Source organism: Neofelis nebulosa, chromosome 3 (genome assembly GCF_028018385.1).
Source record: "Neofelis nebulosa isolate mNeoNeb1 chromosome 3, mNeoNeb1.pri, whole genome shotgun sequence".
Taxonomy (NCBI): domain Eukaryota; kingdom Metazoa; phylum Chordata; class Mammalia; order Carnivora; family Felidae; genus Neofelis; species Neofelis nebulosa.
This window is the reverse complement of record NC_080784.1, coordinates 1,417,320-1,442,858: the sequence shown is the minus strand read 5'-3', so window position 1 is coordinate 1,442,858 and position 25,539 is coordinate 1,417,320. Positions and strand designations below refer to the sequence as shown.

General features: G+C 53.7%; 2 protein-coding genes across 9 annotated transcripts in view; one reads left to right on the top strand and one right to left on the bottom strand.

Annotated features, from left to right (window-relative positions):
• Positions 1 to 2,606, bottom strand: part of DLGAP2 (DLG associated protein 2) — a 791,131-nt gene extending 788,525 nt beyond the window's left edge. For 2 of the 5 annotated variants that reach the window (XM_058719819.1, XM_058719818.1), the window contains exon 1: positions 2,319 to 2,605. Coding sequence is in view for 3 of the 5 variants with exons in the window: in XM_058719818.1 (XP_058575801.1) it covers positions 2,319 to 2,336 (18 nt within the window). In the remaining 2 variants the exon portion in view is untranslated. Of the gene's footprint in view, positions 1 to 2,318 lie in introns of all 5 variants that reach the window. The other 3 variants (XM_058719824.1, XM_058719823.1, XM_058719822.1) reach the window with 2 other exon arrangements.
• A 5,156-nt stretch (positions 2,607 to 7,762) lies between these two features.
• ERICH1 (glutamate rich 1) overlaps positions 7,763 to 25,539 on the top strand; it is a 60,828-nt gene continuing 43,051 nt past the window's right edge. For all 4 annotated transcript variants that reach the window (XM_058719808.1, XM_058719807.1, XM_058719809.1 and 1 more), the window contains exon 1: positions 7,763 to 7,872. In XM_058719808.1, coding sequence (XP_058575791.1) covers positions 7,851 to 7,872 — 22 coding nt within the window. In that variant the 5' untranslated portion in view covers positions 7,763 to 7,850. The remainder of the gene's footprint in view (positions 7,873 to 25,539) is intronic.

The following is a 25,539-nucleotide window of genomic DNA, read 5'->3' as shown; positions in this document are numbered from 1 at the left end:
TCTGGCTCGCTCAGCGTACCCTGTAACTGACAGTGATCCTGCAGATGTGACATCACTAGAGGAAGTCACTCAAGGCTTACTGACTTCTTCACCAGGAACAGAGGGTTTCAGGAGGAGAGTTCATGAAGGGGCAGAGAGGCTCACAGACACAGAGTGGGCCTCCCCTGACAGGTGATTGGTGACAGTAAACCACGCTTTACAGACCTTCTCAAGCTGGACAAGACATCCGCAGTGCTCTAGAAACAGGCAGTGTGCTTTAGGACAGGACTTCCTCCCCTACCTTCGTTCATTAGGTCCGTACTTTGCCCAGATGTGCCCGAGCAGACCGTATTCCCCAGTGCTGGCTAGTCGTGTTCCCTGATGTGAGGCATAAAATATTCCAATTTGTTCTCCTCCAAGCAACGAAAAAGTCACATCATCTAAAAGGACGTGGTACACGCTCCACAATTACTGCTGAAGCCAAGTCTGTGAGTCACCCAGTGCCTGCACAAGACAATTTGGCTACTGGAAAACCCTGATTGATGGCATTTTTTGAACACAAGAATAACAACATGACCTGCCAACAATCACCAGTTTTTCATCAATTCACCATTTTCTGCCTCAGTTATTACCTATTGCCTTACCCTGAGACTATTTAGGAAGCAAAATGAAAATGGCATTGTAAGGCATATGAACCTCACATGTAAATGTGGCTCCTTCCAAAGTGGGGAGAGGGGGTGTGTGTGACGTCAGCCTTGTGACTGGAGGAAGAGAGTCCCCGCTGGAGGAGGTGCATGGACTCCCCTAGGCTGTGCTGGGAGCCTGGGGATTCTCTAGTCACTAATACAACTAATTTAATTCACCATCTGCAAATAAGTACCAGGTCCCCGAGTTCCAACCACATGCCATGCTCCCCAAGGACACACTGCCAGCAAAAAACCAAGACCCCAGGGATGAGGCCCCCAGAAAAGTCCTTGTCTGAAGTCCTCTGAGCTCCCCTGCCTTGGCTTCCAAGGGGACAAAGCACTGAGTTTACATTCCGAGCTCCAAAACCACACCAGCCCTCGCCCGCAGCCTTAACACCACCAACGAAGAATTCATTCGCTACCCATCGCTTGATTTGTAATCAATACAAGACAGCCCAGGCTGAGAAGTCACGAATTCCTGATTCCAAGCCCCGGCCGGGATCGCCATTCGTTAGGCAGAAGAGACCGCAGGCGGCTGGAATCACAGCAGCTGACAAGTGTGGAAGAGCGGCTGCTTGGAGTTTCCCATGCAGATCTCCAGCCACCCACAGGCTCTCTCCCCTCTCCACCTGCGCCCCCTCCCATCTCCACGCGCGCCCTCTCCACCTGCAAGCCCCTCCCCTCTCCACCTGTGCCCTCGCCCCTCTCCACCCACAGACCTCTGCTCTCGCCACCTGCAGACATCTCCTGCCTCCACTTGGGCCCTATTCTCTCTCCGCCTGCACCCTCTCCCCTTTGCACGTGGCCCTCTCCATCTACAGACCTCCTTGACCTCTGAGACACTCTGCCCGGTGGCCCCCTCCCGACCTCTCCTAACTCTTTCTCCTAACCTTCCCCCCGCCCCCGGCCCCCCGTCCAGCTGGCTCCAAGCCTCTGGGCGCAGCACGCGCAAGAAGGGCTGCCAGGTGGGCTGGGGCACCCTCCCCAGCCCGGCCCCACCTGCCCGCGCACGCAGAGCCCGTGCCTGCCGCCCCCACCCCTGGCAGCGCAGGATGCAATAATTACATCCTCATTATTTCTCTGCGATCGTTAGCGAGCGAGCCGAGAACAGCAACAGCCGCTGCCGGGGGAGGCTTGGTTACAAAACCCTGCGCCGGGAGCTCCGCGCTTAGCAACCGCCCCGAAAAAAGCCCGGTGCTCGCGCTCCCACTTGAAGAGCGGGGCGGCGGCCACCCCCTCCCCGCGCTGCAGCCGCTGCGACCCGGCAGAAGTGGCCCCTCCGCCCAGCCCGGCCCGCGCCCCATGCAGGCGCAGCCCAGGCTCCCGGCCTCCCCCCACCCCCGACCCTCCCTAATCCCGACCAGCGACCCCCTGCGCCCCGGTGCCCTGGCCGCTGCCCCGCGGGAGCCGGACGCCGCCCCCTCCTCGGGCTCCCGCAGCTTGCCGGCCGAGCGCAGCCCGTCCCGCCTCCGCGGTGCCCGCACCGCACCCACACCCCGAGAGCCCAGGGTCCGGGGACCCCCGGCCACCGCCGGCGACGCGCCCAGCCCGAGCGAGGGACGAGGCCGCCCGCGCAGCTCGGGACCCCGTGCCCAGGCTGCCCTGGGATCCCTGCCCGCGCCCCACGCAGAGCCCAGACCCGCCGGTTCGCACCTTCCTCAGCGCAGACATCCTCGGGCGCTCAGAGTTCAGTAGGTCCGGGGCGACATGGCGCGTGGCCCGTCCGTCCGCCCGTCCGTCCGCGGGGCCGCTGCCGCCGCCGCCGCCGCCGCGCGCTCCGACCGCGCTCGAGCCCGGCGCACGGTCGGAGCTCACCGCCGGCGCCTGCGCACTGGGCGCCCGGGGAGGCCGGGCGCGCTGGGGGGCGGCCGGCGCGCGGCGGCATCTGGGGAGGGGCCAGGCCCGCGCCCGGGGGAGCCCAGGCCCGCGCGCCGCGCCCCCGGCCGCCCCGCCCCTCCCCGCCCGCCGGCGCGCAGGCCACGCCCCGGACGCCACCTGTTGCGCCGGGCGCCCGCGAGGGCTGCGGACGCGAGGAGCTCGGCCGGCGGTCCCGCGGTTCCGGCGCCGCCCGCGGGAGAGTGCCCGAGCGCCGCGAAGTTAGCGCGCGGATCCCACACGTGCCTCGGCCCCCGGCGAGCAGCACCACGCGCTCCGGGTCCCGAGGAGGAACGCGCGCCCAGGTGAAGTCGGCTCCGGACCCAGATGCTCCCTAGCCTGGGAGGACTCGGGAGAGCGTGCGTGCTCCAGCTGCTGGCAAGGGTGTGCCGCCGTTGTGTCCGTCCTGCGGCTGGGGGTGCCCCGAAGCCGAGCCTCCTCCTCCCTCCGTGGGCGCACTGTCCTGTGCAGTAACTGTGCGTGGTGTCCGCAGGGAAGACGGGGTGCACCATGGCGGCCCCAGGAACATCCTTCTCTGTAGTAGGAAACCTGGGCGCAGAGCGGCGAGCATCATCCGTGGGGTCTGGCCGCCTCCGTGCGTTTGCTCTCAGCAACACCGAGAAGACAGCGGCCAAGGGAGGAGGAAGGATTAATTCAGCACAAGTTGCATCGACAACCTGAGCGATCTGGACAACTGAGCGACATTGGCCGTATTTCGATAAACCTTCATTAAATACGTGGGAATGCCTTTCCAAGACCAGATGGCCGGCAGTCAAGGAGGGTCATCCGCCAGAGACCTCCCTGCTCCGCTGGGAACCGGAGGCCAAGTGTTCTTACTCCCCTTTGCGCCCTTGCAGTAACGTGCCTGGAGCAGGTCAGGGGGGCCCCTTGTAACACTTCTGAAAGAACACACCCCTCCACATCTCCCCCTGGGTTGTCGGCAAGTCTGAGCTGCCAGAACAGTGAGGCCGACAAGATGAAGGTTCATAGGAAAATGGACAGGGACCAGAAAAGGAAGCAGGTGATCAAAAATGTTTGAAGAGGGATGAACCAGCCTTTTCCAGAAATTCCAGGACCTTTAAACAAAAGCCCTGTCTCCCTAAGAGTTCTTCTTCATAGAACTGATCACTCCTGTTAATCCGTTGCATTTTATTTGACAGCAAAGTTCCAAGTGCCAAGGGTTGTGGATACAAGATGAATCAGAGAAACCTGTTCACAGTCGCATTTCTCTGCAGTGTTTCTAGCATCTTCCAATTTGTCTCTGCAGTCAAAACCCATGAATCATGTGTGCCAATCTCTACCAGAAGTCTAGATTCTACATCAATTTTTTAACAAAAAATTTCCTTCCCTCCTCTCCATATTTGTCCCCAACAGTTCCTCTTTTCGAGATTCATGTATTAATTCATTCATGCTACAGCAACGACAAAAATAACGACAATGTGCTGAGTGTCTGTCATGTCTCCGTACGTGAGCCAAACACAGAAACAGCCACTGGTCCTTGGAGCTTGCGGTCCAGGGAGGGCGTCAGTTTTTAAAATTGTAATATGTAATGATATTACTGTTCAACTGCTTCTCAGAAGGACAGATGTGGGGTGTTGGTGGAGAAGGTAAATTGGGCAGCTCCTACAGCGTGGGGTGTCAGGGAAGAACTCTTTGAGGAGGCCACAGTCGGGTTCAAGTGTTACTTTGCCCCAGGTTCACCCGCAAGCAGGTCCTGAGACATGGATCCGGGTGCAGGTAGTTTATTTGGGAGGTTGGTCCAGGAAGCTGGAAGAGAGCACGTCAGGGAGGAAGGGAAAGTGTACAGGATACGATATCTAGCCGGCCATCCCTGTAGACGTCTGGGGCTCAGTCTGGCTGGAGTCCCTGGGGGAACTCTCTGGAGTGCACCTCAGAACTGCTCGACCATGGCTTGGAGTGCTGGACGTGTGTTCATCTGATTTCCATCCCCCAGACTCAGAACTGCTTGACCATGGCTTGGAGGGCTGGACATGTGCTCATCTGCTTTCCATCCCCCAGTCCTACATCCCCCAGTTCCATCCCCACTGGCCTAGTGCGGGTTCCTCTGGCCAAGCAACTCCTATACCTTCTAGAAAGACCGAGCAGTGGGTTTGGGCTGCCAGCAGGTGAGTGCTGGGGACTGTGCAGCAGAACCACAATCCAGAGGACTGCTTGTGCCAGAGCCTGGGACCAGAGCAGGGAAGGGGCTCTAGGAAGGAGGAAGAGCAGGGAGGTGGAAGGAAGGGCAGGTGGGTCGGTGCTCTGACCGGTCAGAGTGAGGGGGACAAAGTGAGCAGAGAAAGAGTGGTGTGAAAGTGGGAGGAGAATGAGTCCGGGGTTTAGAAAACCTCTTAAGGTCTCTGAATTTTATCCTGTATCCCTGCTCACATTTGAGCGGGGAAAGATACTCTCCACCGACAGTCATGACATTTGTGGATGAAGCAGTTTTATCTCTGCCTTCCCAATCTGTATACCTTTTATTTCCTTTTCTTCCTGCATGAGCCAGGACTCCGTCCCGTGCCATGTGAGAGAGAGTGTTGGGAGGGACACCTTTAACCATAGGGTTAACATGACCTTAGCCGCAGGGTTTCCATGGATGCTCTTTATGAAGTTGAAGAAGTCCCCCTTAGTTGCTTGTCTGATGAGAGTTTATATCATGAACGAATATTGGATTTTGTCAAATGTCCTTTCTGCATCTATTGATATGATCCTGCAATTTCGTACTTTAGTTTGCAAAAGTGATGGATTACCTTCACTGGTTTTGAGCGGCAGTGAGGGTTTTAAAGACATTTTGGCTGCAATGAGAAGAGACGGACGGAGGTGAGAGTGAGGAAGAACGCGTGGAATTGGGGAGCTCGGTCTAAATACCCGGGGAGATTCCAGTGAGAGATGGTGGAGACATGAAGGCAGGGAAGGCCAGAAATGCTGCAGGGAGAACATCCTTGGCTGGTTTTCCTGGGCACGTTATAGGGGGGAGAAAGAGAGGAGAAGAGGCTCAGTGATGATCCCACGCTGGGCTCTGCACGGGGGCCGATGGCACTTCAGGGAGATCACCGAGCGGTCAGCCTGCATGGGCATGGGTGACCTGGGGTCCTGTGACATAGGAACAGGTGCAGCAAGGGTGGTGACAGAAGACACGCTGCATGTGGCAAAGTGGAGGCTGACGTCGTCATCAATTCTTTCAAGTCTGGGTGTGAAAGACATTATAACCTTAGGACAGGAGGAAACTCTGGTTTCTGGGGAGATTTTGTTGTGAAGCCACCATGTCCAGAGTGGGCTTGAACTCCGGTGGGGATGTTGCCAAAGAGAAGGAAAAGTTCAGGATGCAGCCTCCTTGAGGACATGATTCCCGCACACATCCCCTCCTCCTGCACCAACATGTTTTACTTTATTTCTGGGAGCAGTTTCCGGTTTACAGCAAAATTGAGGGGAAGGTGCAGAGACTTCATACGTACTGCCTGCCCCCCCCCCACTGTCCACACCCCCACCAGATGGTGCCTCTGTCAAAACAATGAGCCCACACTGACCACAGTCACCCAGAGTTATAGTGAGCCCCATCAGGGTTCACTCCTGGTGCTGGACACTGTGTGGGTTTGGACAAGACTCACCATCTCCTGAACTCGAAAGTCCCATTCAGCTGTTTAACTGATGCCTACATTTCTGTGTCTCGTGAGCGTCGAACCTCATGTGTCCCACCCCACAGGCCCCACCCAAGGGTGCTCCTCTTGGATGTTTCCCATCTCCTCAGTGCGGCTGCAGCCTTCCAGTTTCCCGAACAAAATTGTGTAGATGTGTCACTCTCCTCTTCAGAGCCCACACTGGTCAACACAAAAATCTCTTGCTCTGTCGTCGAATAGATCAGAAATCTGAGGACTTCTTCCTGCGAGCCCAGATGCTGCCACCCTGACTCTGACCACCAAGGTCCCTCTAACTGCAATGGCTGACACTGGTCTCCCTGCTTCCTCAAGGCCCCTCTGTGAGATGTATGTCAGATATCACACCTCTGCTCTCCCGGGCTGATGGTTTTCCTCCCTCGCTGGAGAACGCAAAGTAGTATGATCCCCTCTGGGTCTTGTCCCAACACTGAGGCCTTTTTCCTGACAGATGGCATCAGTCCTTCTGCCCCCTCAAGAGTCTCAAGGGACATTGCTGCCCTTCTGCTGAGTGATCTTTGCCCAGCTACCACCGAGTCCTGCTCCCAGCCTGACTCACACGACCTTCCTGACCATCCGCTCCCCCACACTCGTGTCCGTGTGACATATGCTGTGTGTCTCACTTCATCCTCTCCTGTCTGCTGTCATCAGGCCATTCACGACATGTTCTCAGCATCTTGAACAGTGTCCTGCATTGACAGACTCTGGAGAATATATTTTCCAAAGAGGTAAATTCAAGAAGAGGAGAACACAATAAATCCAGGCCGCAGAGAGGGTGCAGTGGGGTTGGACAGGGTGCCCAGGGAAGAAACCCACCTGGGGGAAGTGGACCGGCGGGGAAGAGGACAGCAGAGGGCAGGGGTCTTCCCCACAGCAGTCTGCGGGCTCTCTTCCTCCCCTTGGCCTTCACACCCCTAGTGCTGGAGTACCTGTGGACACCTGGGTGCACGGTGGGCGCTAAGTGGACCCCTGCACTGCTCCCACCCCTACAGCACTGGCACCCCTGATTTGGGGCCACAGAACCCCAGGTGACACCTTAAGTGGTCACAGAGCCACAGGACCAAGGGGCCCCTCCCACTGAGTTTCCTCTTCCCTTGATCCCCTCCTGCTGACCCTTCCCGCTATCTTCCTATGACCACGTCCCTATGAACTCCTTCCCATGACCCCCTTTCCGTAGCCCCTTCCCCCTGAACCCCTACTCATAATACCTCCTTAAACTTACAGTGTTGTATTTCAATTATATTTTAACAAAACTGGGAAAAAATAAAAAAAATTCCCTTTTTTCATTTGAATACTGATAAACGGTAATAAGGAGAGGATATAGTTTAATAGGCTTTATATGAGACTGGAGTTCCCTGCATCTTCTGACTTTCTTCTAAGGCACCAAAACCGGGAAGCCGGCTCACCCAGTAGTCAGTCACTTCCCTCTGAGCATGCTCCAAGCACTAGCGCCCTTGGTCACGCCCACGGCACCCGCAAAAACCAATCCACAGCCGGGACTCCGCTGATTGGCATCCAGCGGGAAAGACCCTGGATCCCGATTGGGCACGCCGATTGTTGTGGGTGGGCATAGAGGGTCGGAATCCGGAAGCGTCGCAGCGCTACTTTGGCCCTGAAGCTGTTGGCGAGGGGATAGAGCTGGGGTCGCAGCATCGCCATGGCAGCGCTGAGACGGCACGGTATGTTGGGTAGGGGTCTGGAGGCGCGGGCGGGGGGCGCGGCCCTCCCAGTTCCTGCTCTCGGACCCAGACCCCGCACACCCGGCCCACTCACCGCCGGGAACCCAGAGCACGGGCCACCTCCTTCCGGGACCCCCAGCCCACTCTCCGACCGGGCTCCATAGCCCTCCCTGTCCACCTCTCTCCCGAACCCCCGGCCTACCCTCCGCCCGGACCCCAGAGCCCTGTCCACCTCCCTCCGGACCCCAGAGCCCTGGCCACCGCCCTCCCGAACCTCAGAGCCCTGGCCACCTCCTTCCGAGACCCCCGGCCCACTCCCGGCTGTACCCCAGAGCCTTGTCCATTTCCTTCCTGGATTGGGACCACCCACCACACAGACCCTAGAGCCCTGTTCACCTCCCACCCAGACCTGGAACACCAGCCTACCTCTAGCTCCATCCCTGGCCCACCTCCTACCTGGTCCCCAGACCCTGACAGGTGTTGGGGAGGGTGGGGGTGGAGAACGGGGATCACTGAGGGCCAGAAACATCACCAGGAGCCAGGAGGACCCCCCACCCCCACCCCCTTTGGGTCCCCGGTGTCTCTGGGATCCTCATCGCAGCCCTGGGTGTCCAGGGGCACTGGGCAGAGGCAAGGAGGCCTGTGGGACCCCAAAGGAGCGAGGAAGGAGCACATTTCCATGAGTGACTGTGGGATTGCAGGGTGGAGATGGGGCGGTGGGCACTTCCCAAAGCCGATGCAGGGACCTGTGGCTTATACTGAGCAGTCTGCTTGATAACTGGAATTCCTCCCTGGGAACAGGTCAGAAGCCTTTTTGAGCCTCATTTTCTTCACCTGTAAAATGGACATAATACTCTACCTTGTACCCAGCCTTTGTTAACTGATAATATTTTCAACCAGCACTCAAGGGGCGGAATACAAATGTATTGGTTAACATTTTGGAGTCTTAGAAACTGTATCTTCTCATTACCACTTAATCCTCAGCATTCAAATGACAAAAGGGAAGGTTTTGTTTATCCCCAGTTTTATTGAGATATGATTGCCATTCAACCCCGTACCTGTTCCATGTGGGCAGCACAGTGATGTAACGTGCGTGGACGCTGCCAATGGTCCCCGTAAGTTAGCACCTTACGTAGTCTCCTTGTGATGAGAACTTGTAGGATTTCCTCTCTTAGCAACTTTCAGCTCTACCACAGAGCATTGTAAACTCTGGTCACCGTGCCGTACGCGACTTTCTGGGAGTTACTAGTCCTACAGGACTAGAACTGGAAGATCGTACCTTCTGACCGGCTTCTCCCAATCCCAGTAACCACCTCCCCTTCTCTGGTAACCACCAGCCTGTTCTCTGTACCCGGGAGTGTAGGGTTTTTTTAGACGCAGCAGATAAGTGAGATCAAGTGGTATTTGTCATTGTTTGACTTATTTCGTTTAGGGCAAGGCTCTGAGGGTCAACCTATGTGGTTGCAAATGGCAAGATTTCCTTCTTTCTTAATGGCTGAATATACCACTGCGCGTCTACACCACATCATCTTTACTCATCCATCCTGGAGGGACTCTTAGGCTGTTCCTTGCCTTGGCTCTTGTAAATAGCACTGAAATGAACGTGGGGATGCAGATATCTCTTCGAGCTCCAGATTTCATTTCCTCTGAGTAAATATTCGGAAGTGGAATTGCTGGATCATAGGGTAGTTCTGTTTTTAATATTTTGGGGAATCCGCCTTCTGTAGTGGCTGCACCAACTTACATTCCCGCCAACAGTGCACAGGGTTCCCTGTCCTCCGCGTCCTACTATTTGTTATTTTTTGCCTTTTTGATCACTGCTGTTCTAACAGGTCTCTCACTGGTTTGGATTAGCATTTGGTAAACAGTGGTATTGAACATCTTTTCATGTGTTCTTTGACCATCTTTATGTTTTCTATAGAAAATTTTCTATTCAGATCCTCTCCCCACTTTCTAATTAGGGGGTTCGCACTTGTTGATTGTGGCTTTTGTTGCATGTGCATCAGGTGTCATTTCAAAAAAATCACCAGGACCGTCACTGAGACGTTCTTTCCCTGTGTTTTCCTCTAGAAGTTTTATGGCTTCAGGTAAAAGTGAAGGTTTTTAAGACATTTCTTATGTTGCTTGGACTGGTTCCGGCTGTGGTTATTTTTTTCTTCTTTTCTAAGTTTAGAATGGATGATTGTGGTTTTGCCCTTTGAAATGAAAAGTCAAGTGTCCATTATAGGTAATAAGTGCTTGCTTAAAGTAAGCAAAGGAAACTAATTTCTCAAAAAGGCAGAATATGGAGAGTACTAGAGTTCCCTTCTCTGTGGCTTCCTTTATGGGAAAACACCATGCTGGTGCCTCCCTACTGCACCGCATCCTGCTGAGTTTTGACTTCCCCATGGTGAGCTCTAAAAACAGATCATCATAGGTTAAGATGACTTAATTTCTAACCAGTCAGATGTTAGGCTCCAAAAGGAACATTAAAACATCTTAATGAGTACTCAAAGCACTGTTTTTACACACACACACACACACACACACACACACACACACACACACCATAAGTAGGACTAGAGAATCTGCAGGTTAAATTGAGGTTCTTCGGAGCAGTCCCAACCCAGGTGGCCATTGTGGTTCTTCGTGGTTGGCTGATAAGCCCTTAGGGTTTCTCCTCCCTCACACAGGAGTCCTTCCTCTTCTACTATGCGTCCACCCCTTCTCATACCTTCTCACCCCGTGTGTGTTTGTGACCCTTCCAAGCCTCACATTGAATGCTCTTCCCTCTGCAAGAAATCATGGTCCTCTCCTGTGCCTAGTCAATTGTAAAGGCCTTTCTCGCTCACTGAAGAAACCTTTCATTGTTTTCCGAAGTTAGGAGTCTTCTCTGAAAAGACCTCCTTTTCCCATTGGATCGGTGATAAAATTGTCAAACAAAGTTAGGTTGTTTAAGACGTTGCGGTTGGAAGGGTGGATTAGTATGTATTAAAAATGAAGTGGGAAACAAAATATTAGCTTTCTGAGTCTTTTTAACGAGATCACTGAAGAGCATGTCTCTGGGATAACACTCCCTCTTCCAGAAACATTTACGGGAGATTATAGTTGGAAAAACGTCTAAGCACTTGTAAATTGTGGAAGCATACGGTCTGGGGAATGTGTGGTGCATGGAGAAGGCCGGGACCGGTGCAGACTTGCGCTGGCATCCCTGCTCTCTCGCCGTCCAGCTGCCCTTCAGAGACACTGCTTCCCACAGCGGCTGCATCAAGTCAACTTCACGCAGAACTCTTAACACTGGCTCGCACGGCAAATGCGTATTGAGTCTGCTGAGTGTGTGTGGCATCTCGTTCAGGCACTGAGGACACAGCAGGGAAGCAAGTGCTTTGCTCCTAGGGAGGTTCCAAGCTGTTCCCTGGGCTAGGGTCATGGTTGCTGATGAGGACACATCCCAGGAGAAAGGTACTCAGCTCTGGCACGTGACACGGGTGGGCTGGCAGTCTGTCTGAAGCGGTGGTCCTGGGGTTTTTCCCTGAAAGGTTGCTCCCACTGGGCTGTGTATCCCCCTGATGCCCTAATTTCCCCTCAGACAGCGTGTCGCAGAACTCTGCGGCATTCATGGGGACGATGCTTTGCCTTTGCAACGATACTACTTGAGTAATTTTTTTTTTATTTAATATGCTCTATTTTATGTGGGAAAATGTGTGAGCAGTACGAGCAGACATCTCCGGGGCCAGACTCCGCACACCTCTGTGAGTAAGCAGACAGACGTGAAATGCACAGCCTTCCGTGACCGACGTGAACCGCACGGAGGCCCGCACATCCTATGTGGTGGCTGGAGTGGCTTCCTCCCTGCTGGGGGAGGGCGGGCGCATATCCAGCAGGGAGCAAAGTGCTAAGTCAGGTGGGGTGGCCGTGCTCACGGGAGCCGGTGTTGGGGGAAGCCGGAGGCAGCAGGAGAGCACTTGGAAGCCGGGAGGGTCCCCGGCGGATCAGGGGTCAGGTGGCAGCTGCCCTGAGGGCCGACTGCCCAGGGAAGAGGTGTGCGGCGGGCGAGCTGGGTCCCCGTGTCACACGGCACCGCCCCGCAGCAGCTGCACGGTTAACCCTTCAGATGAGGGAGCAGGGTGAGTGTTCCTGCCACCTGGCCGACAGGCGCCTGTTCGTACCTTTCCGGACAGCTTCTTGCAGCAGGTGCGCGGCATCTCAGGAGGCGCCTCGTCCGCCTGTAGAGAACCTCACTGCTGCACTCGCCTGGGAACGGCTTTGCTGCTTCGAGTGTGTGCTCCTCAGACGGCGCCTCCCGAGAGTCTAGAGCGCCCCGTCCTCACCCCTCCCAGCTCCTGCTGCGTGAGGCTGTGCGGGCTTTGGCCCGCGTCTTACGGGAGGTGAGCTCCCCTGGCCCCCAGGACAGGGGGTGCTTACGTGCTGGGGCAGGGCAGCCTGGCGAGAGTGTGCTGTCCAGTTTGGACCAGGAGGAACACACTCAGCCCCTGTCCCTCACTCCCTGCCACTCACGACTGCAGCGTGGACGCCCCTGTCCCTCCCTGCTCCTGTACTCACAAGATGAGTTGTAGGTGGAGAGGATTGCAGGAATGGATGCAAGTCAAGACCATGGTAGAGTGCCTGTCCCCCAGCCGCGCACCTGTCTCTCATCCAGCACCCCCACCCTTCAGTTAAGTTTTGTTAATCCTAAGATGTCTCATCAAGAGGAAACGGTCATCTCAGCCTCTCATGTTACCAGGATCAAGTGAGTGAGTGCCCGTGGCCCTGGCTTCCCACCTGCACGCGCTTGTACGTTGGTTGGGATCCTGAACCTGGCCCTGACCTGTCTCTGCCTGCACCTGCCTCCTGTGTTCATGAGGCCGACTGCCAGGTTGGGGAGTGCGTGTGTGATGCAGATGGTCCATTGCTTTTTTTTTTTTTTTTTTTTTTTAACGTTTGAGAGACAGAGCACCAGCCAAGGAGGAACAGAGAGAGAGGGAGACACAGAATCCAAAGCAGGCTCCAGGCTCTGAGTCGTCAGCAGAGAGCTTGACACGGGGCTCCAAGTCGTGAACCACAAGATCACCACCTGAGCCGAAGTTGGGTGTTTAACCGACTGAACCACCCGGGCGGCCCTCCAGTTGCTTCTTAATAAGAATTTGTTCCCGCCATGACTGGTCTTCCCAGGGCGCACCTCGCCCAGGAGCCAGGAGTGCGAGCCACAAGATCCTTGTCCTCCAAGGACTTTCCTTGGATGAGATCTGAACTGTGGTGGCCTCAGTTCCAGATGACCGAGCTCTTGTCCTCATCCCTGTATCCATGACTCTGTGGGAGGGCTCTGTGGTCAGCATAACCTACCCCTCACCGTGGTGCTCTCTGTGGCCTGGGTGCTGAGGATAGCGTTCCTAGACCAGCAGGACTGGGATGGGGCGTCTATGTGTGCATGTCTGTGTGTGCACATGTGAGTCTGTGCGCATGTGTGTCTGTGCTCGTGCATGTACATGTGTGTGTCTACCTGTGTGCATGTGTGTATCTCTGCATGTATGTACACGTATGAATCTCTGTGTGCATGTGTGTGTCTGTGTGTGTATCTCTTTGCACATGTGTCTGTGTATCTCCGCGTGTGTGTCTGTGTGTGCATGTGTGGATCTCTGCACGTGTGCGTGTGTGCGCGCACACGTGTGTACACATGTATCCGTGTGTGAACATGTGTGTCTATGTGTGTGTGCCTCTGTGTGTGCGCACGTGTGTCTGTGCATGCGTGTGTGCATGTGTATCTCCACTGTGCACACGTGTGTCTTCTGTACGTGCGTATCCACGTGTGTGTGCACATGTATGTGCGTGTGTATATCTCTGCATGTGTGCGCACATGTCTATTTGTGTTTGTGTGTGTGCACACGTGTATCTGCGTGTACATGTGTGTATCTCTGCGTGTGTGCACATGTGTATCTGTGTGTGTGTGTGTTCATACACCTGTGTGCACGTGTCTCTCCAGTCATACCTTCAGCCTTCTCAGTGCCAACGAGGTCCTCTGGCATCTTAGAACCTCAGGCTCTGGTTGGGTTGCACCTCGGTGGGAAGGAGCCCCCCGCTTCTTTGGCCAGCTGCATGCTCGGTGCCAGCTGGCACAGGGTGACTGCTGGGGCACAGCTTCATCCTTAGGCCTGTGATGCTTCTACAGGAGACATGGTCTGGCTTTACTGATCACAGAAATTGCCCAGGCAGGAGCCAGCAAGGCTAGATTAGCACCTTCACCCCATGGCGCCAGCTCCCCTGATGGCGTGCTCCCTCCATCACACACGGCTGCCTTCTGCATCGTCACCGCCGGATTCCTGTCTGAATCCTTCTACCAGGCAGGCTTCCTGTGCTCAGTAAGCATTTCCTGAAGGAACGAACGAATGAATAAGTGTGCTCAGTAAGCACTTTCTGAATGAATGAATGAATGAATGAGCTCAGTAAGTACTTCCTGAACACATGAATGAATGAGTGTGCTCAGTAAGCACTTCCTGAACAAAGGAATAAATGAATGAATGAGCTCTGTAAGCACTTCCTCAACAAATGAATGAATGGATGGGCTGTTAGTACTTCCTGAATGAATGAATGAATGAATGAGCTCAGTAAGCACTTCTGAAATGAATGGCCCAGCGACCAAATGCACAAATGGCTCCATGTAAAACAAGTGGGTTGGGTGAATGCTGGGTCCTGGCCGCCCAGGGCACCTGTGCTGGGGGTAGGGACCCTGAGCTGCAGGTTTCAGGCACCACAGGGATAGGCATTTGCTTCCATTAAAGACCCACCCGAGACTGGACAGCATAACTGTGGGAAGGGGCAGTTACAGTGGCAGGAGGGCCAGCTAGTGTGTTGTTGGGGGTTCGTGGGTATGTGGAGACGACGGGGAGTAAGGCAGCAGCTGCGGGAGACAGAAGCTTCCCAAAAACCCTGGATGTGGGGACTGACCTTGTAGGTTGGCAGTTACAGACTACTTTCTTCGGGATCAGACACGGGTCCGGTTGGGGTGTGTGGTGTGTGGGCAGCAGGTTCCATGCCCCAGGGTGGGACGCTGCTGTTCAGAGGGTGGCGGGCCCCTGTGATGGCATTCCCTGTAATCCTCAGTTGTCCCCTCCATCCGTGGGGGCCGTCCGGGGTTCTTGCGTGACACGGCCAGTCAGGTGCAGCCACAAGAGGACCTGGAGCGGAGGCTCAGGAAAGCCAGGGTTGTTACACTCCTGGGTCCTAGAGACAGGGGCACAACATGGGGATGCCCCAGGAGGGCCAGGAGGCAGGGAAGGATTCACACCGTGAATGGGCTTTGTTGGGCTTGGCTGGGACAGGCCGGCAGGGCATGGTAAACAATTTAGGACCGGCTAGTTTGAACAATTTTGGTGAGTTTTGAGCAATAAAGGTGGCCCTTCTTGCCTTGCACCGGGGCCCAGGATGATCAACGCTGAGGGTTGCTGCCCCTGGGTGCAGGATCTGACGGGGGAGGCAGGTGGAGGGGTCCTGCTCCTGGGGGATGGGACAGATGGGGGAGGCAGGGAGGAGGGGTGCTGCTCTTGGGGGCAGGATCAGATGGGGGAGGCAAGGCGGAGGGGTCCTGCTCCTGGGGGATGGGACAGATGGGGGAGGCAGGGAGGAGGGGTCCTGCTCCTGGGGGCAGGGGGCAGGGGGACAGATGGGGAGGGAGAGTGGAGGGGTCCTGCTCCTGGGTGCAGGATCTGACGGGGGAGGCAGGTGGAGGGGTCCTGCTCCTGGGGGATGGGACAGATGGGGGAGGCAGGGAGGAGGGGTGCTGCTCTTGGGGGCAGGATCAGATGGGGGAGGCAAGGCGGAGGGGTCCTGCTCCTGGGGGATGGGACAGATGGGGGAGGCAGGGTGGTGGGGTCCTGCTCCTAGGGCAGGGGGCAGGGGGGCAGATGCGGGGGGAGAGCAGAGGGGTGCTGCTCCTGGGTACAGGACAGATGGGGAGGCAGGGCTCTGGATGGAGCAGTTTGCAAATGGACGTGACTGCCCTGGTTTGCTCTCCTTTAAGAATGGGCTGCCCTGTGAGGGGTGGTCTCCCCAGCCAGAAAGTTTTAAGATGTCAGAACATCATCACCCAGCTCATCCTGGAACAACACGGGTTTGAACTGCATGCGTCCACTTGTACGTGGGTGTTTTCCGGTCAGAACCGTGCAGTGCGATGAGTGTGTTGTCCCTTCCGAGCGGCCTTCCTAATGACCTTCTCTTCTCTCTGGTTTCCTTTGTTGTGAGAACGCACGACAGGATACATGTAGTGTACAAGGCAAGTGATCATCGACTGCTATTGATTGGCCAGACTTCTGGTCAAGTTTAGGGAGACTCACAAGTTCTCCTGACTGGGGAATTTCAAGGACACAAAGGTCCGTGCCCAAACCCCACATCGTTCGAGGGGCAGCTGTACCCTGAAGGTGAACTGCGTGCAGCGTGTGGTGACGCTGGCCTTATCCTAAGGGCTCTGCTGGAAGGCACACGTGAAGTGCGTGGTCCACAGTCACAGCCCGGCTGACGGTGACACAGAGCAGCACCGACAGCCAGCATGGGAGGGCATTGTTTGGGGGGAGGCCCACGCATGCCCGGCTCGGGGGCTGGAGAGGAGGCGCCTGGAGGAGGCCCAGCCCCCAAGTGGAGGTGGCTTTAGGGACACCCGTGGGGTAACATTGGGCAGTGGAGGGAGCGGGCACTCGCCAGTCTGCTTTTGCACAGAGCAAGCGGTTAACCTCCCTACTCGTGCCAGTGACCCGCGGCCAGTGTCCCCTTGTGCGCTTTGGGCAGAACTCGAGATCTGAGCGGTGAAGAGCCAGTCTTCGTCGAACTGGGAGCGATAAAAGTACTGGAGTGAACGTGACGGGTTATCCTGGGTCCCCAGGATGTTGAAGCAAGGTTCTCAAGGCCCTTGCTGGGCCGCGCCCTGGTCCGCGGCGTGTCCTTCGGTGTCCCGCATGGGGCAGGGCTCCGCCGTGCCCCCTGGTGGCTGATCCAGCCAGTGATGTTGACACTCTGCGAGAATTAGAGACAAAATTTGGGCTTCTCTTTAATGGTAAAGTTTGGGAGAAAATGAATATTCGGTATACATCAATCCTTACACGGGAGAGCACGTGTCAGTCATGGTGTACGTTCTAAGTACGTCCCATTTGAGAACAGTCTCTGGTTTCATTTTGAGTACTGTTTCCCTTTTAATGAGTATTTCAGAAAGCTTGCCAACTCTTGCTTAAATCTTAGCTAATCATTCTCACATTTATGATTCTATTATGAAACTCATTAAGAAAGTATCATTTATTAAATTAACATATTATACTGAACTTTTCTATCTTGTGAAGTGATATAGTGCTATTGTCAATTTATTCCCTTATTCCTTGATTACAGACAGTGGTTAAATACCTTGCTTCATTATTGGGATAAAATGGAAAAATAAAACATTGAACATTGTTGAGAAAGCTATGGATAGGCTGGCAGGTACCAGGCAGGCATTTGAACGCGGTCTTGACGGCAAAGATAAAATTCAGAACATGAGATCCCAAGAAATACAGTAACCGTGAGGAATTTAAAGCATCTGTTAAAACAAGATACTCAGAAGTCATCTATTTCAGGATGGAAAGGGGGGATGGCTTGACCTGGCATTTGCTGAGATGGGAGATTTCTCCCTTCTCACTGGAGCCGTGACTGGTGCGTGTGTGTCTGTCACTGGTGCACTCTGGACGGTTTTCCTGGCGTCAGGCCAAGGTGAGGACAGGGCACGGTCTCTCAGCCACGGCCACCGAGCTTCTGTTTTCAGCAGCACTGTTTCTTGAGTGCGATTTCAGGAAGCCTGGCAACCGCCAAGCTCTAGATGATCACTTTTCCACATGTAAGTGTGTTCACCAGAAACCTAGAGAGTGTCGTAAACCTATTCTGTGTTTTCCTCTCAAGCATTTTAAAGTTATGTGGATATTTGGGGTCCCTTCCATTTTTGTGCAGTTCCAGTGAGCATGTAGTCTCGTTGGCCGTGCTCCTTCCCAGTAATGTCCACCCTTTAAAAGACTGCTTTTGAACTAATTGCCTTCCTCATGTCCCAGACTAGCCCCACACACGTTTTGCTTGTCCCCTCAGAGTCCCGCTTTTCCAGGAGACTGTGGTTTGCAGGGTTGAGAACATAGGTTCTAACAAATCTGCCTGTAGAATCACAAATGAGTAAACACTTCTCATCCGCACCAGACAGCTCTCCAGATGTATGGCGTATACTTAGGAGGACTAAATGCACAGCTGCTCCCCCACTTTAAATAAAGTAGACTGTGAACACAAATATTGAGGGGAACCTGTATTACTTGGTGATCCAAGTGAACTTTTTTAAGAGAAAGAAAAACATTCCTGATATTGATGGGGGAGTAACTTCCTCAGTGGTGTCAAAGGTCATGGGGTGCTTTTTCTGTGCCACCTTTTATAATTCTCTTTTGCTTTTTTCAGAATGGAATATTCTAAAAGAAAATGTTCCTATTTCCTTTCCTTTTTTCATGAGAGCTTTTTCAAATGGAGCACACAGCCGTTTTCCCCTATTGTGAGACTGCCTGGCTAGGAAGTGCTGCAGAGTGCAGCCAGCTGTCCTGCAGGAGCTCACCTGGGGGCGAGGGGGGACTCACCTGGGGGGGGGGCTCACCTGGAGGAGCTCACCTGCAGGGACTCACCTGTGGGACCTCACCTGCGGGAGCTCACCTTCGAGGGCTCACCTAGGAGAGCTCACCTGCGAGAGCTCACCTGGGGGGCTCACCTGGGGGAGCTCACCTGGGAGGGCTTACCTGCTTGCCCTCCAGAAGCTTGCTGCACACCGCACGCATGGCATTCTTAGGCTTCTGCTCTAACATCACGGCAAATGGGAAAGCAATTCCTTGAAATGCTGCTGTTGGGGCGCCTGGGTGGCGCAGTCGGTTAAGCGTCCGACTTCAGCCAGGTCACGATCTCGCGGTCCGTGAGTTCGAGCCCCGCGTCAGGCTCTGGGCTGATGGCTCGGAGCCTGGAGCCTGTTTCCGATTCTGCGTCTCCCTCTCTCTCTGCCCCTCCCCCGTTCATGCTCTGTCTCTCTCTGTCCCAAAAATAAATAAAAAAAAAAAAAAAAAAAAAGAAATGCTGCCGTTAACACCTTTGTTAAAAATGGAATATACTCTTCCCTTTTTATGCCCAAATGTGAGATTTAAAAACAGTAATTGCATTGAAGAAAAGTTAACATTTGTAGTGAGTAAACACACGCAAACACACTAGGTCAAAAGGTGCATTTCAGCAAACCAGAAATGAAAGACTTTTTAAAAATGATGCTTTGCGGGGCGCCTGGGTGGCGCAGTCGGTTAAGTGGCCGACTTCAGCCAGGTCACGATCTCGCGTCTGTGAGTTCGAGCCCCGCGTCGGGCTCTGTGCTGACAGCTCGGAGCCTGGAGCCTGTTTCCAATTCTGTGTCTCCCTCTCTCTCTGCCCCTCCCCCGTTCATGCTCTGTGTCTCTCTGTCCCAAAAATAAATAAAAAACATTGAAAAAAAAAAAATTTAAAAAAATAAAAATGATGCTTTGCTACGTACCAGCATCCTGAAAGACATAATGATACGGTAAAACCTTGGTTTGCGAGCAAAAATCATTCTGGAAGCATGCTTGTAATCCAAAGCACTTCTACATGAAAGTGAATTTCTCCAAAAAAATAATGGAAACTCAGATGATTCATTCCACACAAAAATATTCATATAAAGATGATTACAATACTGTAATATAATACAAAATAATAAAAGTAAACCAACTGACCTGCACTTATCTTTGAAAACCTTCATGGCCGGGGCGCCTGGGTGGCACAGTCGGTTAAGCGTCCGACTTCAGCCAGGTCACGATCTCGCGGTCCGTGAGTTCAAGCCCCGCGTCAGGCTCTGGGCTGATGGCTCAGAGCCTGGAGCCTGTTTCCGATTCTGTGTCTCCCTCTCTCTCTGCCCCTTCCCCGTTCATGCTCTGTCTCTCTCTGTCCCAAAAATAAATTAAAAAACGTTGAAAAAAAATTAAAAAAAAAAAAAGAAAACCTTCATGGCCAGCGTGAGGGAGACCGGAGAGAGGAGGGTTACTATGTAGGATGACTTTCACTGTCACTGACAGAATGACTGCCATCTGTTGGCTCAATGGAATCTTTTTCTTTTCGTGCAGCTTTAACAAGGAACCTATCCAATGACACTTGCTTTTGCCTCCTTTTGAGGATTTCACGGAAACGTGACATTGCATTGACGACCATGCACAATCCTGCAGCAAGAGCGAGAGAGAGAAGAACCATCGGCTCAGTTGTGATCATGTGACGTTTGTTGTCACATACGGCTTGTATTGTAAGACCTCACTCATTTATCAAGTTAAAATTAATTGGAAATGTTTGCTCACCTCTCGGAACACTCGCAGAACAAGTTATTCGCAATCCAAGGTTTTACTGTACTTTCTTTCCTGCTCTGCTTTTAACATGACTCACTAAGTAGATTTGGCCAGTTGGAAGACATGCTTTGTTTACCAAATTAAGTCCATATTTTGCAGGAAACCATCAAGCGGTTCATCGAGTACATGTTTCATTCATAACTCTGTAGGCTCTGAGTAGCAGTGAGAGTTTAAGTGGCTGTACAACATGTTGTTAGGCCTAAAATAGCTGGCTACTTCTGTTTAAATAAACTACGAACTCTTTTAGCGACAGGAGAGTCCATGTGACTGCTTCCATGCACCGTGGCCACATTGTCCCCTAGAACTGCAGTGTTGCTGTGTGCATGTGGTGGACCGAGGGCTTGTTTGTCTCAGCACAGCTGTGCAGACCTGAAGGTCAGGCACCCCACAGAGTCTCATTCCCGACTTTATCGTGTAGTCTCAACACTGAGATAGAGGGAGGCACGTGACTGAATCTTCCAGCAATATTAGTTGCCAGAAAGTAATTGTTATTTTGTTGTACATTGCTCTTTAAAGCTGATTTTTTTAAATTAAAGTGATATTTTTACAAAGACGTTATGCTTTAAGTTCTGGCAATTGAAAGCATCAGATGTGCATTTATTAGCAAAATGATTTCATTCTGAAATACCTGGATAGTTAGATTGGGTTCAGATTTATTAGTTAAAATTCTCATTGAAGACAAAACTCCCCCTTGACATTGAGAAACCCATCATGACATCTCTTAGATCATCTGTTCTTGTGCCTATCGATGGTGCACTTTGTAAGTAACTCATGGATCATGGACAGTAGGACATAAAGCCAGCATTTCCAGTGTTCGGTATCCTCGTCAATCCCAACGACTGTCAGGAATTGTGTACCAAGTACTCATTCTCCTGTGACAGTGTTGTACCAAGGAGCGGGGGTAGGAAGGAGTCTCTCGAGCACCTCCAACTTCTGGAGAGCCAGCGTGCCATGGTGCAGTAGCCAGATGCCAGCCGTGTCCTGAGAAGCGCCTAGTCCCGCGGGAAAGGACGTTTTTGCTTATGAGGTTTTAACACCTGCTAGTGTAGGAGAGAAATCACGTTCACCACTTGGGTTTACAAGATTCTTAACCCAGCTTAGCTTAGGGTGCTGAAAGGTTTTCTTTCTGTTCTGGCTGTTGGACCACTGGGTTGGATTTGTTTGTTTGTTTTTAGTGTTTATTTTTTGAGACAGAGAGAGACAGAACATGAGTGTGGGAGGGACAGAGACAGAGGGAGACACAGAATCAGAAGCAGGCCTCAGTCTCTGAACTGTCAGCACAGAGCCCGACACGGGGCTCAAACCCATGAACCGTGAGATCATGACCTGAGCTGAAGTTGGACCCCTAACCGACTGAGCCAACCACGTGCCCCACTGGGCCTAGTTTTAAAGGCAAAGTTAGGGGAACTGTGTCTGTCATTTGCTAAAACGTAAACTGAACAGACCTTCTCGACCTTCGTGAATCAGCACATCTGAATCTGCACTGTTCTCCCTCCACCTCCACATGATCACATGGGATTTAAAGCTCAAGTGCAGAACTTTTTTTTAAATTTTTTTTTTTCAACGTTTTTTATTTATTTTTGGGACAGAGAGAGACAGAGCATGAACGGGGGAGGGGCAGAGAGAGAGGGAGACACAGAATCGGAAGCAGGCTCCAGGCTCTGAGCCATCGGCCCAGAGCCTGACGCGGGGCTCGAACTCACGGACTGCGAGATCGTGACCTGGCTGAAGTCGGACGCTTAACCGACTGCGCCACCCAGGCGCCCCTCAAGTGCAGAACTTTTATATTTAAGTTGTGTTTGTGTTTACATTTGTCTTCAAGCCTCGAGTACGTGGCCTCTTTTCCTGCGATCTGAGGTTGTCTGGAGGCTTGTTCACAGCGGCTCAGGTCACTGATGATCACCCCAGGTTTCCAGCCGCCGGCATCCTAGACAGATGAGGTGCAGTGCATGTGCCCTTGTTCCTCACAGGCACGCCCGGGCCCTGCTTCTGACACCGGCTGCTTGTACACGATGAGGCTGGAGCCGCTCGTGGTGTCGGGAAGTGGCCCTGGGCATACAACATGGGGTGGGAAAGGCAAGTTCAGTTCTGCGTCATTGAAATAACAAGTGCTGTGTGTAAACACCAGCGTGGGTGTGGAGGTTCGCCCTTTAGTGGCTGGTGGGAAGTGTGTGAGGGGGAGAGGCACCCCAGAGAGCCCTACTCGTGGGTGAGGTGGGAGGGCCACATGTGGTAGGTGCAGCCACATCTGTCACACAGCCATGCCTGTCTCAGTGCTGCCACGTCGGGGGCGTTTCTGCCCATCTTGTGATGGGAAGTGCTGGGGCTCAGCTAGCCTTAACCCGGGGTCCTACTTAACAGGGGCAGAACAGAGCATTCCTCTCTGCCCTTTAAGGAATCACACGGCGATGGAATTTCTAACTGATATCATTGAGTACCACGGAACATTTTTTTTTTAACGTGCAGAACAAGCTGCTTCTCCCCACAATCCAGTTTGGGTGCTGCTCCGAGACACCCTGCCTGTGAACGTGTTCTACAGAAGGCTCTGGGAACACTTCCCCTCAGCAGATTGTACTGGAAACACGCTTTGTGCCAGGTCCTATGCCAGTGAAGATTTTGTAGAACATTCAACAAAAGTGTATGGGGAATCTTTTACTGCTAGGACCTGTGGCCTTAAATGGTTGTGTCACTAGCACGGATGGTTTTCCTTCCTCCCTGGGAGCCACCAGGCTGCACAGGCTCCCAGTGCCGGCCTGGTTTTTTTTTTTTTTTTTTTTTTTTTTTTTTTAATTTTTTTTTTTCAATGTTTTTTATTTATTTTTGGGACAGAGAGAGATAGAACATGAACGGGGGAGGGGCAGAGAGAGAGGGAGACACAGAATCGGAAACAGGCTCCAGGCTCTGAGCCATCAGCCCAGAGCCTGACGCGGGGCTTGAACTCACGGACCGCGAGATCGTGACCTGGCTGAAGTCGGACGCTTAACCGACTGCGCCACCCAGGCGCCCCAGTGCCGGCCTGGTTTTAGTAGATTATCTGAGGAGCCATCAGGGTGGAGGGCACCCTTTCGTATTTTTAAACCCTAATTATGTTTTTATAACTCGGCCAGGTCAGTGGGAGTCATTTCTAGTAGGGACACTGCCTGAGAGTGTGATGAGATTGGGAGGGTCTGTGACTTCAGGGTCCTGTCCCTGCCGAGGGCCACCCACTTCCAGTCCCCATGCGCCAGCGATGGAGGGATCTGGAAGCTGGCCTGCCTGCCCCGAGCGCACTGACTCTGCCCCTGACTGCTGGTCACCCCAGAGCAGCTCTCTCCTTCATGCACCCGTTTCTACATTTACCAAGGTTAAAACAAACTTACTTTATTACGCTTTCCCTCACCTCTTCCAAGATGCCGTTTTGAGATTCAAGCCCGTTCTTTATCCACATTATATCCGGACAGAAATGCTTATTCATTATGACAGCTTTCTCCCCGGTTAAAGCAGAATGTCAACTAAAATAAACAAAGTGGAAAATCTCCCTGTACTTGCTGGAACCAGGCTTGTCTTCCTAAGCGCAGCGGGGAGTGTGTGCGGATGCACTTCCCCAGGGAGTGTCCTGTGCTGCTGGGCCCCCGGGCCCTGCTCTGTCTGCCCGGCTCCACCCCTCGTCCCGAGCTATTCTGTGTGATCCTGTCTAGGGGGACACTTTGCATCCAGGACCTGGACCCCAAATTCGGAGACTGGTTCACAGTCTGTACTTTACACAATTTCAAAGAGAGAGAACATTGCAGGGAAGAAAGACTACTTGTAAACCCAGTCATAAACACCTGAGTTCATATGCTCCACTCTCCAGGCCTGCTGCCCTCTCTTCCCAGCCTGGCTCCTGTCCCCACACCTGTGGACATCCAGGCTGCTGGTCCTGTAGGGAGTGGGTCCTCTGATGGACCAAGCTGGGGGTCCCCTGATGGAGAGTGCTAGGGGCCCTTGGAAGATGGTGCTGGAGTGTCCTCTGATGGATGGTCCCAGGGGTTCCTCTGATGGACAGTCCAGGGGGGTCCTCTGATGGACAGTCCTGGGGGGGTCCTCTGGTGGACGGTCCTGGGGGGATCCTCTGATGGACGGTTCTGGGGGTCCTCTGATGGACAGTGCAGGGAGGTCCTCTGATGGACAGTCCTGGGGGGATCCTCTGATGGACGGTCCTGGAGGTCCTCTGATGACCTCTAATGACAGTGCAGGGGAGTCCTCTCATGGGCAGTCTGGGGGGTCCTCTGATGGACAGTCCTGGGGGGGTTGTCTGATGGACAGTGCAGGGGTTCTTCTGCTGGACAGTCCTGGGATTCTCTGATGGACATTCCTGAAGGCCCTCTGATGGATGGTCCTGGGGGTCCTTTAATGACAGTGCAGGGGGGTCCTCTGATGGACAGTCTTGGGTATCCTCTGATGGACGGTCCTGGGGGAGTCATCTGATGGACAGTGCAGGGGGTTCCTCTGATGGACGGTTCTGGGGGTCCTCTGATGGACAGTTCAGGGAAGTCCTCTGATGGATGGTCCTGGGGGGGTCCTCTGATGCATTGTCCTGGGGGGATCCTCTGATGGATGGTTCTGGGCGTCCTCTGATGGACGGTGCAGGAAGGTCCTCGATGGACGGTCCTGGGGGGATCCTCTGGTGGACGGTCCTGGGGGTGTCCTCTGATGGACAGTGCAGGGGTTCCTCTGCTGGACAGTCCTGGGATTCTCTGATGGACGTTCCTGAAGGCCCTCTGATGGATGGTCCTGGGGGTCCTCTAATGACATCTAATGACAGTGCAGGGGGGTCCTCTGATGGACAGTCTTGGGTATCCTCTGATGGATGGTCCTGGGGGAGTCATCTGCTGGACAGTGCAGGGGGTTCCTCTGATGGACGGTTCTGGGGGTCCTCTGATGGATGGTCCTGGGGGGGGGTCATCTGATGGACAGTGCAGGGGGTTCCTCTGATGGACGGTCCTAGGGGCATCCTCTGATGGACGATCCTGGGTGGCCTCTGATGGACGGTCCTGGGGGAGTCATCTGATGGACAGTGAAGGGGGTTCCTCTGATAGACGATCCTAGGGGCATCCTCTGATGGGTGGTCCTGGGGGGGGGGTCCTCTGATGGATGGTCCTGGGAATCCTCTGGAGGACGGTCCTGGGGGTGTCCTCTGATGGGTGGTCCTGGGTGGGGATCCTCTGATGGACAGTGCAGGGGTTCCTCTGATGGGTGGTCTTGGGTGTCCTCTGATGGATGGTCCTGGGGGGGATCCTCTGATAGACGG